Below are 14,227 nucleotides of genomic sequence, written 5' to 3'. Positions count from 1 at the left end.
GTTCAAACAAAAAACACTTGTTTGCCAAAAGTAATTATTTGTTTTGGCAATTGTCAAACAAAACATTGTACGTCATTACCTGCAGGTGGTTTGAATTAATAAAAGAAAATGAGTATGTATTGTGTAGCAAATGAACATTTAACGTATTATAAGTTCATTAGTTTTTTTGTTTTTAAAACACATATGTATGTTTTTTCCTCCCTCAATCGAGTGCGATTGTTACTGAGCGTGGGAGAAGTTAATACGATAGTTTAATCGATTCTATGCCGATAGCTGCCTTCGACGGTTCGCTCATCTCTAACTGTTACGCGACGAGAACGAAATTTGCATAAAATAATTTACTTTTTTTTGTCGGTGTTAAACAGTTTGAACGACGCTTAGCGTTTTAGTGTGTAATACAATTAAACGAAATCGAACGAGTGTCAGCTAGAAGTGCGAGAGAAAGAGAGCGCCAGTGATAGATTCAATCCAGAGCAGCACCCCCGCAAAAAGAAACTGTGTTTTTTTTTTTTTATAACCCAATTTAGACAAAATTTAATAACAACAACAAATATGTTGCGCTCTCTGTCACGCATTAGCGAATTACCAATCGTTGTTAGACAATTGCAAAAAGTACGTACTGCAATTAACCAGGACAATGTTTTTACTAACAACAACAGCAACAACAACAAACGAAGCATCAGCAACCACAGTCACAATAATAACAATAACAATAAGAGCCACGGCAATCATTGGACAGAGCGGCTAAAACAACAACAACAACAACAGTTGATAACTAACGGCAATCGCAGTTATTCATCATCATTTTTCGGTCTATTCCAGAGTGCATCAGCAGCACAGGGTGGTCTCAGCAAAACCAGCACCAACAACAACTATGCCACGGAAGCTACAATCGAAGTGAATCGTGTAAGTCTCCAGATCATCGCCCCTCTCACTCACACACACACTCTCTCTGCGCGATCCTCTGCCAAAAAGTGATAAAAGAAAAAAAAAAATTGATTACATAATTTTGAATTTGTTGTGACCTAACAACGGTGTTTTTCTCCTAAACGGTCTGTTATGGTGCCATCTGTTTGTCTGTGTGTGTGTGTGCGTGTGTGTGTCGCTAATGCACAGGGTTGCATTGATATAATCACTCAAATGTCGGCAAATATTTAGCAAACACTTAAATCAACCGCACACCGACGGACGGACGGACACTGGCAAGGTCACGCACTTCGTGTCGTGTTGACCGCGTGACCGACGGACGAAGCGTACACGCACCGTCAATCAGTGAATCCGTAAATTCTTATCAGCCTCCAATTTTTGTTGTTTTTGCTTTTTTTACAATTTGTTGCAGCGTGCGCCCTTCGTGGCAGTCGGCAGTGGTTGATACCCTGTAACTGTTTAGGTATATCAGGTATATTAGGCGTGTCCAGATAGAAAGAGAGAGATAGACAGTCTACCTTACTATTGATCACTATTGATCGCCTTTTTTTGCTTCTTGGTAAACATTGCTCATTTTGCTGAACTATTTAGTTGTTCTTTTTATCGAAGTGACTCAATTCACTCATTTTGTTCACTTGTTCAGTTGCTCACTTGTTCAGCACAAACGTTCTGAGTTTTTTAAGCATAATTTAACGTCTGCCATAAAATCTAATTTAGATTCCATTTGGTATTATAATATCCCTAAGAACAATTATAACCGGAACACCAAAGAAATATATTTTTTGGTCAAAGATTTTCGAACAGTTCTCAATGCTCTGTCAAGAGATACCAAAGAAAACATTGTGAGTAACTAGGGTTATTTATTGTAGGCTTACACTTGACATAGGGTATCTTAATGTCGACCTTATCTTTATTACTTTTTTAATCAATTTGTTTTAGGTTTATTATTTCGTTCATTTCTTTTCTTTGTTTACCTTGCTTATCACGCCCTAACACAGTGTTTGGCAAGATCAATGGAAATCTATAATAGTTTTATGCCTGGGCAGTGTTACGACTTAATTTGTCATTCAAAACTTTCCTCTTACACACACAAAAAACATTAAACAGAATGTTTTTAACTGTCTATTAACTTAGTATCCATAACTTGCTAATTTGCTTTTGTTTTATTTGTAGCCCTTCAAGCTGCACCGTCTGGACGAGGGACCCGCGACCACGGTGAAACTGACCAAGGATGAGGCTCTCAAGTATTACACACAAATGCAAACGATTCGTCGTATTGAGACAGCGGCCGGCAATCTGTACAAAGAGAAGATCATTCGTGGCTTCTGTCATTTGTATTCCGGCCAGGAGGCGTGTGCTGTGGGCATGAAGGCGGCCATGCGAGATGTGGATAACATCATTTCGGCCTATCGTGTTCACGGATGGACCTATCTGATGGGTGTATCGCCCAATGGAGTCCTAGCCGAATTGACCGGAGTCCAGGGTGGTTGTGCTCGCGGTAAAGGAGGCTCCATGCACATGTATTCGCCCAATTTCTATGGCGGCAATGGCATTGTTGGCGCTCAGGTGCCTCTGGGTGCTGGCGTTGGTTTGGCCTGCAAGTACAAGGGTAATGGTGGCATGTGCCTGGCTCTTTATGGTGACGGTGCCGCCAATCAGGGACAAGTGTTCGAGGCCTACAACATGGCCTATTTGTGGAAATTGCCGGTAATCTTTGTCTGCGAGAATAACAACTATGGTGAGTAATCTAGGAACGAGGCCTGGGAATGCAATTGATTTACTTTCCTCTCCTGTTGACAGGCATGGGCACCAGTTCGGAGCGTGCTTCCTGCAACACGGATTACTATACTCGTGGTGATGCCCTGCCTGGCATTTGGGTTGATGGCATGGATGTGCTGGCTGTGCGCAGTGCAACTGAATTTGCCATTAACTATGTGAATACTCATGGACCGTTGGTTATGGAGACGAATACGTATCGTTATTCGGGTCATTCCATGTCCGATCCGGGCACATCTTATCGTACACGTGAAGAGATTCAGGAAGTGCGTCAGAAGCGTGATCCCATCACATCATTCAAGGAGCTGTGCATTGAGCTGGGTCTCATTACGGCCGATGAGGTTAAGGTGTGTATGGCCATAGCCCTTCGCCCTCGTAAGCCTTACGAACTCTATTCTAATTCTCTCCATTTGCAGGCCATTGATCTGAAGGTACGCAAGGAAATCGATGAGGCCACCGCCTTTGCCAAGAGTGATGCCGAGTTGGCTGTCAGCCATCTCTGGACCGATGTCTACTCCAACAATCTGGAACCCAAACTGCGTGGACCCATTTCTTACAATTTGGATCACATTCAGGAGCGCAAGGGTGTCAACCATTAAACAAACGAAATCTCTAGCTTTTAAGCCGAAAGATGATGTTAGAACTTTTGTCAAGCACACACACACACACACACATATAGAAGACATACTGACGGACTAATAGAAAGACAGAACCACTAAGTAGTTATCCACCCATCTTAGCATCCTTCTAACCAGTGGGCCAGTGGCAATTGTAATGGATATTATTATAATCGTGTTCAATATGGATAAAGCGGGATGTAAATTTGTTGAGTCAAAAAAAAAACAACTGATAAAATATATATTACAAAAAATATTACAAAAATTTGTCAAATTAAAATTCAATCATTTTCCTCGAAAATGAAATTTTTCATTTGGAATTTAGCACTTTGCTATATTCAGAGGTAAGAAGAATCAAGGAAATTAAGAAAAATACTTTTTCCAACTTAATAATTGTCAACTTTTTGCTATAGAACACTATCTTCTATATACCAGAGATCGACATTAGTAAGAAATAACTTCAGTTTGACAACTAGGAAATGCACAAGGACCTGAACGCTAAGGATTTATGAATATGAATTCATAGTTAACCTTGTCATATGTTGGCATTCGTTTAGCTTGTTATATATCGTACATTATTGTTTCGATTCTACTGTCAGATTGCATTTTTTTTGATTTCTACTTCCCTATATAGATATGTAATATATGTATTATAGATATGAAATAATTCTTTGCTGTTTTTGTATTCCGAAATTTCTTCCGGCATCCCATTTACACCTCCAGAAACAAAATACATGTACAATACACGCTTCATTTGACCATATACCAGCATATAAAAAATTTACAGGAGCTGCTTGGAGCCTGCCAGTGGCTGCAGCAGCAGTGGTCGGAACTGAAGTGTCCTCTCGTGTGCCATGATAATGCTAAAACAAGGCCGAGCGACCCTGCCAAAACTTCTTTCTGGTGTCACTCATCAAACATCAGCCTTGCAATTGCGAAGACTTTTGGCCATTTGCAAACGAGCGACATGGAGGGAATGGTTAAACAGACGCCACAAATCTGAAACAAGCAACAGCAATAGTACGCTGACCCTGGAGAATGTAAGTTAGAGAACAGGGACAATAAATTGGATTAGTAATAAGATTTGAGCTTCTGCAGACATTCAAGTGTTACGATCTGGAAACTGGACCACCCTTGGATGTGGAGCTGTCACGCGAAGATGCTCTGTCCATGTACACTAAGATGGTTGAGGTGCGTCGCTTGGAGATAATAGCAGCAGAATTCTATAAACAAAAGAAGATACGAGGCTTCTGTCATCTGTACAATGGCCAGGAGGCGGTAGCTGTGGGCATGACATCGGTAATGCGAAAAACGGATACAGTAATAACGGCCTACCGCTGCCATGCCTGGACATATCTCATGGGTGTTTCGATGTATGCCCTGCTGGCCGAACTCTTGGGTGTTCGCACTGGCTGCAGTCGCGGCAAGGGCGGTTCCATGCACATGTATGCGGATAACTATTACGGAGGCAATGGCATAGTGGGTGCCCAAGTGCCGATGGGCGCTGGCATTGCTCTGGCCCATCGCTATAAGGACGATGATGGCGTGTGCATTGTCTGCTACGGCGACGGTGCGGCCAATCAGGGCCAGATATTCGAAGCCTACAACATGGCCAAGCTTTGGTGTTTGCCGTGTATATTTGTGTGTGAGAACAATGAGTATGGCATGGGCACAGAAACGAGTCGAGCGTCGGCCAATACAGACTTCTATATGCGTGGACAGTATATACCTGGCCTCTGGGTGGACGGCAATCAGGTGCTGGCCGTGCGCAGTGCCACACAGTTTGCCATCGATTTCGCTCAGTCGAATGGCCCCATTGTTCTTGAAATGTTTACTTATCGTTATATGGGTCACTCCATGTCCGATCCGGGAACTTCGTATCGGACCCGCGACGAGGTACAGAATGTTCGCGAAACCCGGGATCCCATCACGAATTTCCGTAACCAAGTTGTAAGGCTATGCCTAGCCAGCGAAGAGGAACTGAAGCAAATCGACGATAATGTTAAGAAGCAAGTGGGATTGGATGCCAAGAAAGCTTTGCAAGATCGGGAAGTCGATGAGCACGAGCTGACAGCGGATGTGTATGCCAAGAATGTGGAGCCCAAAATTCGTGGCGTATCCGGTTATAATCTAGAGCATCGCCAGGTGACAGAAGTGTGTCTGGGCAAGCCAAAACCCACGCCAGCCAAGGATATGAAGGATGTGCCGGTGGGCGATGCAGCACTTCTTGCCGCCCAAGCGGGAAAAATGAAGAAAGATGGCAAAAAAACGGACGAAGCAGCAGATGGCGATAAAACCAAACCATCAGACGGTGATAAAACCAAACCAGCAGATGGTGATAAAACCAAAACACCCACAAAAAAGGGCGAAGGGGAAGAGTCTCAATCGAACGCCAAAGTACCACCGGCAAAGGGAGAAACTAAAGCAGCCGGAACACCACCAGTAACGACACCACCTCCTGCTGCAACACCACCAGCTACAACACCAGGGAAAACTCCAGCTGCACCACCAGGAAAAACTCCAGCAGCAACAGCAGGCAAAGCTGCAGCTGCACCACCAGGAAAAACTCCAGCAGCAACAGCAGGCAAAGCTGCAGCTGCACCACCAGGAAAAACTCCAGCTGCAACACCTGCGAAAACTCCAGCTGGAGCCCCGGGCAAAGTTACAGCTGCTCCAGCGCCATCAGGAAAAACTCCAGCCTCACCACAGCCGAAAAATCCACCCGCTACATCACCGTCTTCACCACCCAAAGCCGAGCCACCTGGCTCAGGCGGCGCACCAAAGTCACCTAAACCCAAAAATACGCCAAAAAAGTAGCAAACATAAACTTAAGCAATTTTACTGAAACCCCAAAATAAAATTTGCAAATTTTGAAAAGGCTTTGACTAAGGGTTGGGTAGTTGAAAAAAGTTGAAAGGTAAAGGTCAAGGCTTGGGTTAAATGTAAGCCCCTTCATCGAGGTCAACATTGTTTAATAAAGCCCATCTCAATATCTAATTTGACCAACTAAGCCAAGAACTTAATTTTTTACCAAAATATCTTACAAAATTACAAGATTTTCTATGAACTACGAGCGAAGTAGATATTATTTCTAAAATTCTAGGTAAAATAGGACGATGATCATGAGGGCAACCCCCAGGTAGCAGATCTGTTTTCCTTTTTAAATTATCCTTGCTTGGTGCCATGTAATTCACTTTGTCCTTCGCCGTGCTTTTCTGCTCTTCTTTTTTACCATTCCTGACCGGAATACTCGCACGACTTCGTTTTGAATTATGAAATGCAAGAGCTTAAACGTCAGCTGTTTTTTATTATCCTTTTTCGAATTTCCGCAAAAGCTTAGCGCATGGCCACATATAGAGCGAGTAAGCTTATCGAAGCTCCATCTAGTGGCGAGCTTTGACGGTAAACATTAAACAATTTACTACAGATCTTATCCAAGTCATGCACTTAGTATTCAAATATGTTTTAGCGCCCTTAAAGCTTTTGTTGAACCAACTACTAAAAATTTATCAGCACCCTCATCACCCGCCACCGTCCATGCCTTGATCCGACATAGTGTCATCTGGTGGTGTTGCACGATCTGTTCTGGCCAATCGGTCAGTCTCTTTGCGATGCTCTGACATTGCTGATCTTTACGTGCGTTCTGCGTTACCATTCGGTATCTAGCTACCTTTAAGGTGTCTCTGCCTCTGCCTGCTTTGTGTGTGGTCATTTTTTGTTTTTGTTTTTTGTTTAACGTGTTTCGTGAACCGATCGATCGGAATGGTGTGCATGTTTATGTGTAGCGTGTGTAATTAAAATACAAAGTGTAACAACATGTGTGGCAAATGCCAAAATGTATACAAATATAAAATCTATTGAAACTACCGATCGTAAAATCTAACTTGAAAGTGAAACGAAACTAGTCTTCAGAGTGGCTGCTTATTAAATTAAAATAATGCAAATCTTTAGCATACTTTGAGGGAGTTATTTACAATGCAAGTATCAATGGTGTTCAATTCTGTCTCCTGATTTCTACACATTTTATATATGTATTTATCGATCATATAATTTTCATAGCCGGCTTTTTACTATGTGCTTATTTCTTACGATTTATGATGCCTTCGAAAATGTCGGAAGTGCAGAGACCAACCAAATCTCACAGAATAACATATCAAAGTAGAAAGAAAACAAATACAAAAGTTGCAACAAAAGCAACATGAAAGCAAACGTTGATTGCCAAAAATATTTTTGACACTTTTCGTTCCAATTTTTTGTCGCTATCTTCTTCTCTCTATACTTACATATATCCAAACCTATGTGTATAGACATGGTCGTAGTTTTTTTCTAGTTGATTAACTATTTCCTCAAACATTCTTCCCGAATATTGGGATGATTTTAATTTATATGGGAATGATAGATTCCTTTTCCTTAATTCCTAAAGAATGCTTTAAAGATGTGAAGTTAAAGGAAAAACGAACTCACTTGGCTGACAATGAGCAAATCAAATGAGATATCAATATCTCAACAATATCTTGAATGATAAGTGATGATAAAACTGAATTTTTTGTAATTTTCAAAAGCTCAAATCGTATTTTCCATTAAGAATTATTTATTTTCATTGTATTTAAATGATTTTTTTTCTACCAAAAAGTATTTTAGACTCTTGTTATGTCTATAAAAGTTGTATATTTCAAAAATAGTTCTAATTTTTTATATCATATCAGTAGAAACTAAAAAAAAAATCCTAATCTATGTTGTTTTGATGTTTGTCGAAAAAATATTAAATTAAATATCTTTCGCAAGTAAAATGTGATTTGATCTGTTTCTTTGATATTATTCAAAATCATGTATGCATGATTTAGTGGTCCAATGTGAATGTTACTAAAAACTACTTCTACTACTACTACCACTACTAACAGGTTCAAAGTTAATCTTTCATTTTAGATTAAAAAAAGGAAAACAAGTTATTTGCCTAGTTATTTCAAGAACCATCAAGGTCTATCATCAGCAGACTTTGATGAAAACTCAGGAATTGTGGAACCAATTGAGAATTGCAACTAAGTAAGCAAAGAAAATGTTTATACAAGATTAAATTTAAAAAAATGAGATTTAACTATGGAGAAAATCAGTTTCTATTCTTTAAAAGTTCTCACTAATGAAAAGTGACTTTCATGTTGAATTAGTTTGTTAAAATAATGTCACTTTTAACCGATAAATGGGCGGAGTACATATTTAAGATCCACAATCAAGGACAAGACATCATCTTTTAATTAAGTTGTTGTTTTTTTTTCTTTCATATCAACGAAATTGAAATAAAACTGAACAAGTGATCAAGGGAAAATTGAAACAAGTTGAGTGTATTTCTGTTCAATAAGAAAGTGATTTGTCTCTCCTGTGCATCGGCCAGTCGGTCTGACTACGGCCATGGTTATTCCAACAAATTTGCATATACATACTTATATATAATATATAGGTATAGTTTGTGCTTATTTGTTTTATTTGATTTCATGCTGGGACATACTTAGCATATACATAATAACGCTTGCCTCGTGTGAGCAATTCTCGTGTGCTACAAAACAAAAAAAGAAGATATATATGTGTGTATATAGTGCGAAATATTTATAAAGATATTTGAAAAGTATGAATTTTGTTGCTCGTTCTGTGTGTTTCTATTTTATTTATTTATTATTTTTTTAAGTGAAATTTGAAAATGATAATTTAGATAAGTTATGATGTGATTCTTCAATAAACTTGATCAACTTCAGCAAAAGCAAAAGCATCATCATCATCAATGGAATAATCAAACAGATCGAAAGATATTTCAAGGTATTTCAATTCAATTTTTCGTTTCATCTCTCTTCCTCTTTTATTTAATTGAAGTTGAAGTCAAGTGTATGAATATTTGTCTTTTGCTTTCTCGAGTGGCACACTTGAGCTGGAACTTAGAAACAAACGATATATATATATATATATATATATATATATATATCTGTAGTATGGCATATGTCAATAAGAGATTTTGTGTGTGTGAGTGTCTGTGTGAAGAGAATTGGTTGTAGTTCTGTTCGGTTGTTTTTTTTTCTTTCGTTCTTTTCGGTATTTCCGCTACATTTGCATAGTGAATTTTCTGTGAAGTGAAGAGCGGCCACAAAAGGCACAACGAAAAGCGACTATTAAAATATTGTCCAAAGAGACATTCTGATATCTCTATATATACTTATGTACATATATATCTATAAAGATACATATATACATATACGAGGGCCGATCTAAAATATTTTTGTGTTTTTAATTTAAATGTCATCAAATTATCATTTGCATCTCTTCTTCCTTTGGGTCTTTTAGTTCTTTTTATAAGCAAATTTTATTAAGAGACTCAAGTTTATAGTAAGAGAAACCTCATTTGGTTAGTTTTTAATGAAAAATTAACTCTCAAAGGTTCTATTTGATTTATTTAGCTGGTAAAATGAACTTTTGCCATTTTGTACTATATTTTATTTTACTGCCCGTCTCACACTTTCTGTTTATACTCAGAAGGCAATTGATTAAGATATGAGTAACCCTCGTATGTATGTATGTTTATGGATTTACATATATGCCTATGCTGATGTATTTGAATTTCTCTTTTTTTCTTTGCTTCAATTGAAATTGTAATACACACACATATATATATATGTATATATATACAATACATACATATATAAAAAGACAAAAAAGTTCGAATTTCTATTTCTACTTTGATATTTTTTGCGGAAACTTTTTTGCGTCTACTTCTTTTGACCACATTGCGTATACGCAACAATTGAACATGTGCGTATGTTTGTTTGTGTGTGCATTTTTGTGTGTATTTGTATATTTCTATGCATGCTCAACTCAATTACCATTAAGCATCTTCAATATAACACAATACCCATTTCCACTTGAATGTGGTTGCACTCAAATTACACACACGCACAGACACAGGGAAATACTCCCACAATGGGAGAAATAAGATGTATGTTAAGTGATGATAGCCTCGCCTCATAGTCAGCTATATACACATGCATACACACAGTAGTTATGTATATATGTGTGGATATATACTCAAAGCTAATCCCGCATCTAATAAATATAATCATTGTTCGGGACTTGACTGTTTGGCCAATTAAATAATTGAACCATATTTGTGGTGCGACTCGACACGATTTGCTTGTCTTTTGTTCGGTAAGATCATCATCATCATCATCATTGTCAGAATGGATGATGATATGAGTGTATAGAAATTAACTGAAGGTTACAGAATGGGCAATAAGTTCTCAATGCAAACAGAAACAGATTGTCATAAATTTTGGTCTTTGAAATTAACTTAAACGAATAGAAGGATTTTCTATCTCTCAATCGTTTGGCAGATTGGCAAATCTTTTAATATATTTAGTTTAATAATGTGATTAGCCTTAAAGCCTATTTTTAGTATATATTTGGATTACATAGAGTAAGGATAATCCAATTATCCGATGCATTGCATATTCCTCTAAAACCAAAACTGATAAAAAAAAACTTCAATTCTTATTTTATACTTCATAGTTTTCAGTCTACTAAATAGTTAATTGTAATTGACTTAAGAATATAGAGTATTTATCTTGTTTCAAAATGAATATTGATAGATTATAAATCTTTAATTTCTGTTAACGACTCTGTTTCTATAATGTCGTTGGCCAAAAGTCATACCAATCAACAAAATGTCGAACAAATGAATACACCAAAATTTTTCTATATATTAGATTTTGAATTTCGTTGTGGTTGTTGTGTTTAGTTTATTATTATTTTTGTCTTCTATGTGGCATTTTTTTTTTTTTTGTTGATGTTGTAGCTGTTGCTGTTGTACTTTATAGAAACAGATGATGTGGCGACCTTGAATCAAAATAGATTTATATGCGCAACGTTCTCTGTGCGATCTCTGAGCGCGCACGTCACCGAAATGCCATCCCATAGCCATATCACATCTGCATACATAGTAGATGCCCAAAACAAAAACAAAACAACAAAAAAATCAAGAAAAGCAAAACATTTTCAATATTATTCTTTCTTTCTGAATTTGTCTCCCACATTGGCCTCCCCCCCATCTTCCTTTCCCCCATCTATAGGCAATGTTGATAATGATAGACGACGCATCGTTAGATGCAGGAATGCAGATCTCAATATTCAAGTGATGGAGAATGCATTTCCATTTCTTAAAAGTTAATCGAAATTATAATGGTTGAGCGTAAGTGAAATTGAGTTCCATTGGGCCAGGCCATGTGAAATGCAATTGACCAAATATTTTAAAATATTTGTATGCACTTGCGGATATGCCAAAAATTTAATAAACAAATAACCATCATTTCAATTTTATTTTTATGCCCTTAAAATGTATATTGATTTTTAATTGAAAACCCTCTTGGTGTACATGCCTTCGAAATTGCCCCTTTTATCCCCTCTCTATGGCTCTATAATTCTTTCTCCCTTCTTTTTATACCATGCAATCATAGGGTGTAATGGTATATCAAAGTCACCAAAATGTACATACGAAGCAGGAGAAGCTAAGCTTTTTTGATCATATAAAGTATTTATAAACAAAAGTCGAGTCCATCTAGCCATTTCCGTGTATCTGTCCGTCCGTTATGTCCTTTTCCACACGGATTTCTTCAGAAACTATAATCGGCATTCTGACTTGTTTAGTCTACGCATAGATAATCTTGAAATTATTACAATTAAATTTGGTACACTAATACTTGTTTTTAATATGTATCACTGTACCAAATTTAAATATAGGAATAGGATTAAAAATTGCTATGCTAGGTAAAACGTACAGTAGACCCTTGGTTAAAGAACACAATTGGTTCCAGCATTTTGTTCATTAAGCGAAATCACAAATTCTACAAAAATTTATAAATATTTTTTCATTCGGTGTATGGTATATCAAAGTCGTTGGGCGACGACTTACTTTACATCATTTTTTGTCTCTGCGGCTACTGTCAAAGTTAAAATACCCTGCGGGAGATGTAAATTGACAAAGAACTGAATGCCATGGAAAAATAAGTAATTAAAACAAGTAAAACTATAACATGCAAGTTCATTCCAATTTTGATCGATTGCTTTTATGCAAAATGTACATACATACATATCCTTATTCTCTATATGTACATACATATATACCTTTTGGCAGTGGCATAAAACTTATAGACACAAATTGTCTTTAAGTGCTAGTGTTTGCAGCTGCATACATAATTCTCAATTACATTCTTCATTTCACTTGTAGGAAATTTTTTTTGTATTTGTATTTTTAATTTAATCAAGTTTACTCTTTACAGAAACTTATTTGCATACAAAAAACCAAAATATGTATGTAAGAAAGATATGCAAATACCAATCCTAAGTCTCATACACGTTTATATGTATATGTACAAAGGTTAACTGATAACATTTGACTGATTGATTTACCTAATTTCATTGAATCAACCTGGGATTCAGTAGGAGTTAGCTATTTGTTCAAATTTCTTTTGCCATTTTTCGTTTAAGCATATTTTAGCAATATTAACTTTCATTACTTGAATTTTACAATTCTGATTAAATGGTGATTGGATATGGAAAACAATGTAATCAATCCTAAACGTAATACATTGCCGTTACGAGAAACGGTTAAATTGGCAGTTTGAAATCGAAATTCAATGGATAAAATGTGACCACAAAAACAAAAACTAAAACCTATATAAAAATGCAAATGGTCAAATAAATGCGGCAAAAACGAATTGAAATTTTAAGCAACAACAAAAATACAAATGAAAAGGTACAAGGAAAAAAAACACGGAAAATGAAAAACAGAAGCGATAAAAGCAAACCATAGAATGAAGTGACACATAAACGACATAAAATATCAAATCAAATGCAAGCAAATGGCAGGTGAGAAACAGAATGGATAGGCAAACTCATGTATATGTGTGTGTGTGTGAAAGGAAGTGTTAAGGAGGAGGCGGAGGAGGAGGAGGAGAGAGAATGGGGTAAGTCCATCTATTAGGTGGGCAGCCAGTCCGAATCAGTTCTTGACTAATGTTGAACGCGAAATGGACAACAAGTGTGGAAACTCAAATGGAAACCAGAAAGATGAGCAAACCTTTTGACAGCTCAATGCCGTTTAGCTTGCTTGAGAGTGATTACAATTTGATGGATAGGCAAAATGATGAGTAACGCAACATATCTACATGCACACACTTAAAGCAGGTGTCAATCCAGTTAAATTTGTAGCCACACAGAGATTGATTCACAATCTTTGGCCTAAACTTAAGAATTGCTATTAATTGGACCAACTCAATAAGCACTATCACCTATAATATTTAGAACTTGGCATGATCTGTTGTCTTAAATTATATAGATTACATATATATGATATAGATTCTTATCATAAATCATTACAACTTGATTATTCGAATCATTCGCAGTTTCATCATTTTTTTTTGACAAGAAATGTTTTTAATGATAAAATGAAATCTGACTTTTATTATGTATAAAATTGATTAATAGCTGCCTGCCTAAACGAAATTTCATTTACTTGTACTCACTTTTCTTTTCCTGTATTTTTATATGCACCTAATTAAATTCATGTCACGTAAATCTTAATCGCGATATATATATATGAAATAGTGCACACTAAATAAGTATATAATATGGACATTAAAACGAAAATTCGAATGTAATAAAGCAATGAGCATTCAATAATTGACATGTCTCCCTCTCTCTCTCTCTCTCTCTCTTCAATTGGCAAACAAAATGAATTTTCAAATTAAATTTGCCCTCGGTATAAAAAAGAAAAGAAAAAACGTTATAAATACACTTCTGCATTAGGTTTTATAGCCACACACACACACACACATTCATGCATGTATATATACACTATAGTATATGTATCTATG

General features: G+C 36.9%; 2 protein-coding genes across 3 annotated transcripts; both read left to right on the top strand.

The window, feature by feature from the left end:
* Positions 1–299: 299 nt before the first annotated feature.
* LOC6648400 (pyruvate dehydrogenase E1 component subunit alpha, mitochondrial) lies at positions 300–3,576 on the top strand. Of its 2 annotated transcripts, XM_002071092.4 has the most exons (5): positions 308–612; positions 823–906; positions 2,101–2,665; positions 2,728–3,050; positions 3,120–3,576. In XM_002071092.4, the coding sequence occupies exons 1-5, from the start codon at positions 553–555 to the stop codon at positions 3,300–3,302; spliced, it is 1,215 nt and encodes a 404-aa protein (XP_002071128.2). In that variant the 5' UTR covers positions 308–552; the 3' UTR covers positions 3,303–3,576. The 2 variants fall into 2 exon arrangements, with proteins under 2 accessions (XP_023035008.1, XP_002071128.2); XM_023179240.2 differs by having other exon boundaries at positions 300–906.
* Positions 3,577–3,845: 269 nt separating this feature from the next.
* LOC6648399 (pyruvate dehydrogenase E1 component subunit alpha, mitochondrial) lies at positions 3,846–6,197 on the top strand. The gene is made up of 2 exons (XM_023179244.2): positions 3,846–4,360; positions 4,419–6,197. The coding sequence occupies exons 1-2, from the start codon at positions 4,175–4,177 to the stop codon at positions 6,135–6,137; spliced, it is 1,905 nt and encodes a 634-aa protein (XP_023035012.1). The 5' UTR covers positions 3,846–4,174; the 3' UTR covers positions 6,138–6,197.
* Positions 6,198–14,227: the final 8,030 nt, after the last annotated feature.

Source organism: Drosophila willistoni, assembly GCF_018902025.1.
Source record: "Drosophila willistoni isolate 14030-0811.24 chromosome XL unlocalized genomic scaffold, UCI_dwil_1.1 Seg141, whole genome shotgun sequence".
Lineage (NCBI taxonomy): Eukaryota > Metazoa > Arthropoda > Insecta > Diptera > Drosophilidae > Drosophila > Drosophila willistoni.
The sequence above is the reverse complement of the archived record's forward strand: the minus strand, read 5'-3'. Positions and strand labels throughout refer to the sequence as shown.

What these genes read in the sequence shown, in the direction of transcription:
- LOC6648400 (XM_023179240.2), top strand. Translation starts at nt 553, where the DNA reads ATGTTGCGCTCTCTGTCACGCATTAGCGAATTACCAATCGTTGTTAGA. An exon ending in CTGCGAGAATAACAACTATG is followed by an intron (nt 2,666 to 2,727) that starts GTGAGTAATCTA and finishes TCCTGTTGACAG; the next exon opens with GCATGGGCACCAGTTCGGAG. An exon ending in TTACGGCCGATGAGGTTAAG is followed by an intron (nt 3,051 to 3,119) that starts GTGTGTATGGCC and finishes CTCCATTTGCAG; the next exon opens with GCCATTGATCTGAAGGTACG.
- LOC6648399 (XM_023179244.2), top strand. Translation starts at nt 4,175, where the DNA reads ATGATAATGCTAAAACAAGGCCGAGCGACCCTGCCAAAACTTCTTTCT. An exon ending in GTACGCTGACCCTGGAGAAT is followed by an intron (nt 4,361 to 4,418) that starts GTAAGTTAGAGA and finishes GAGCTTCTGCAG; the next exon opens with ACATTCAAGTGTTACGATCT.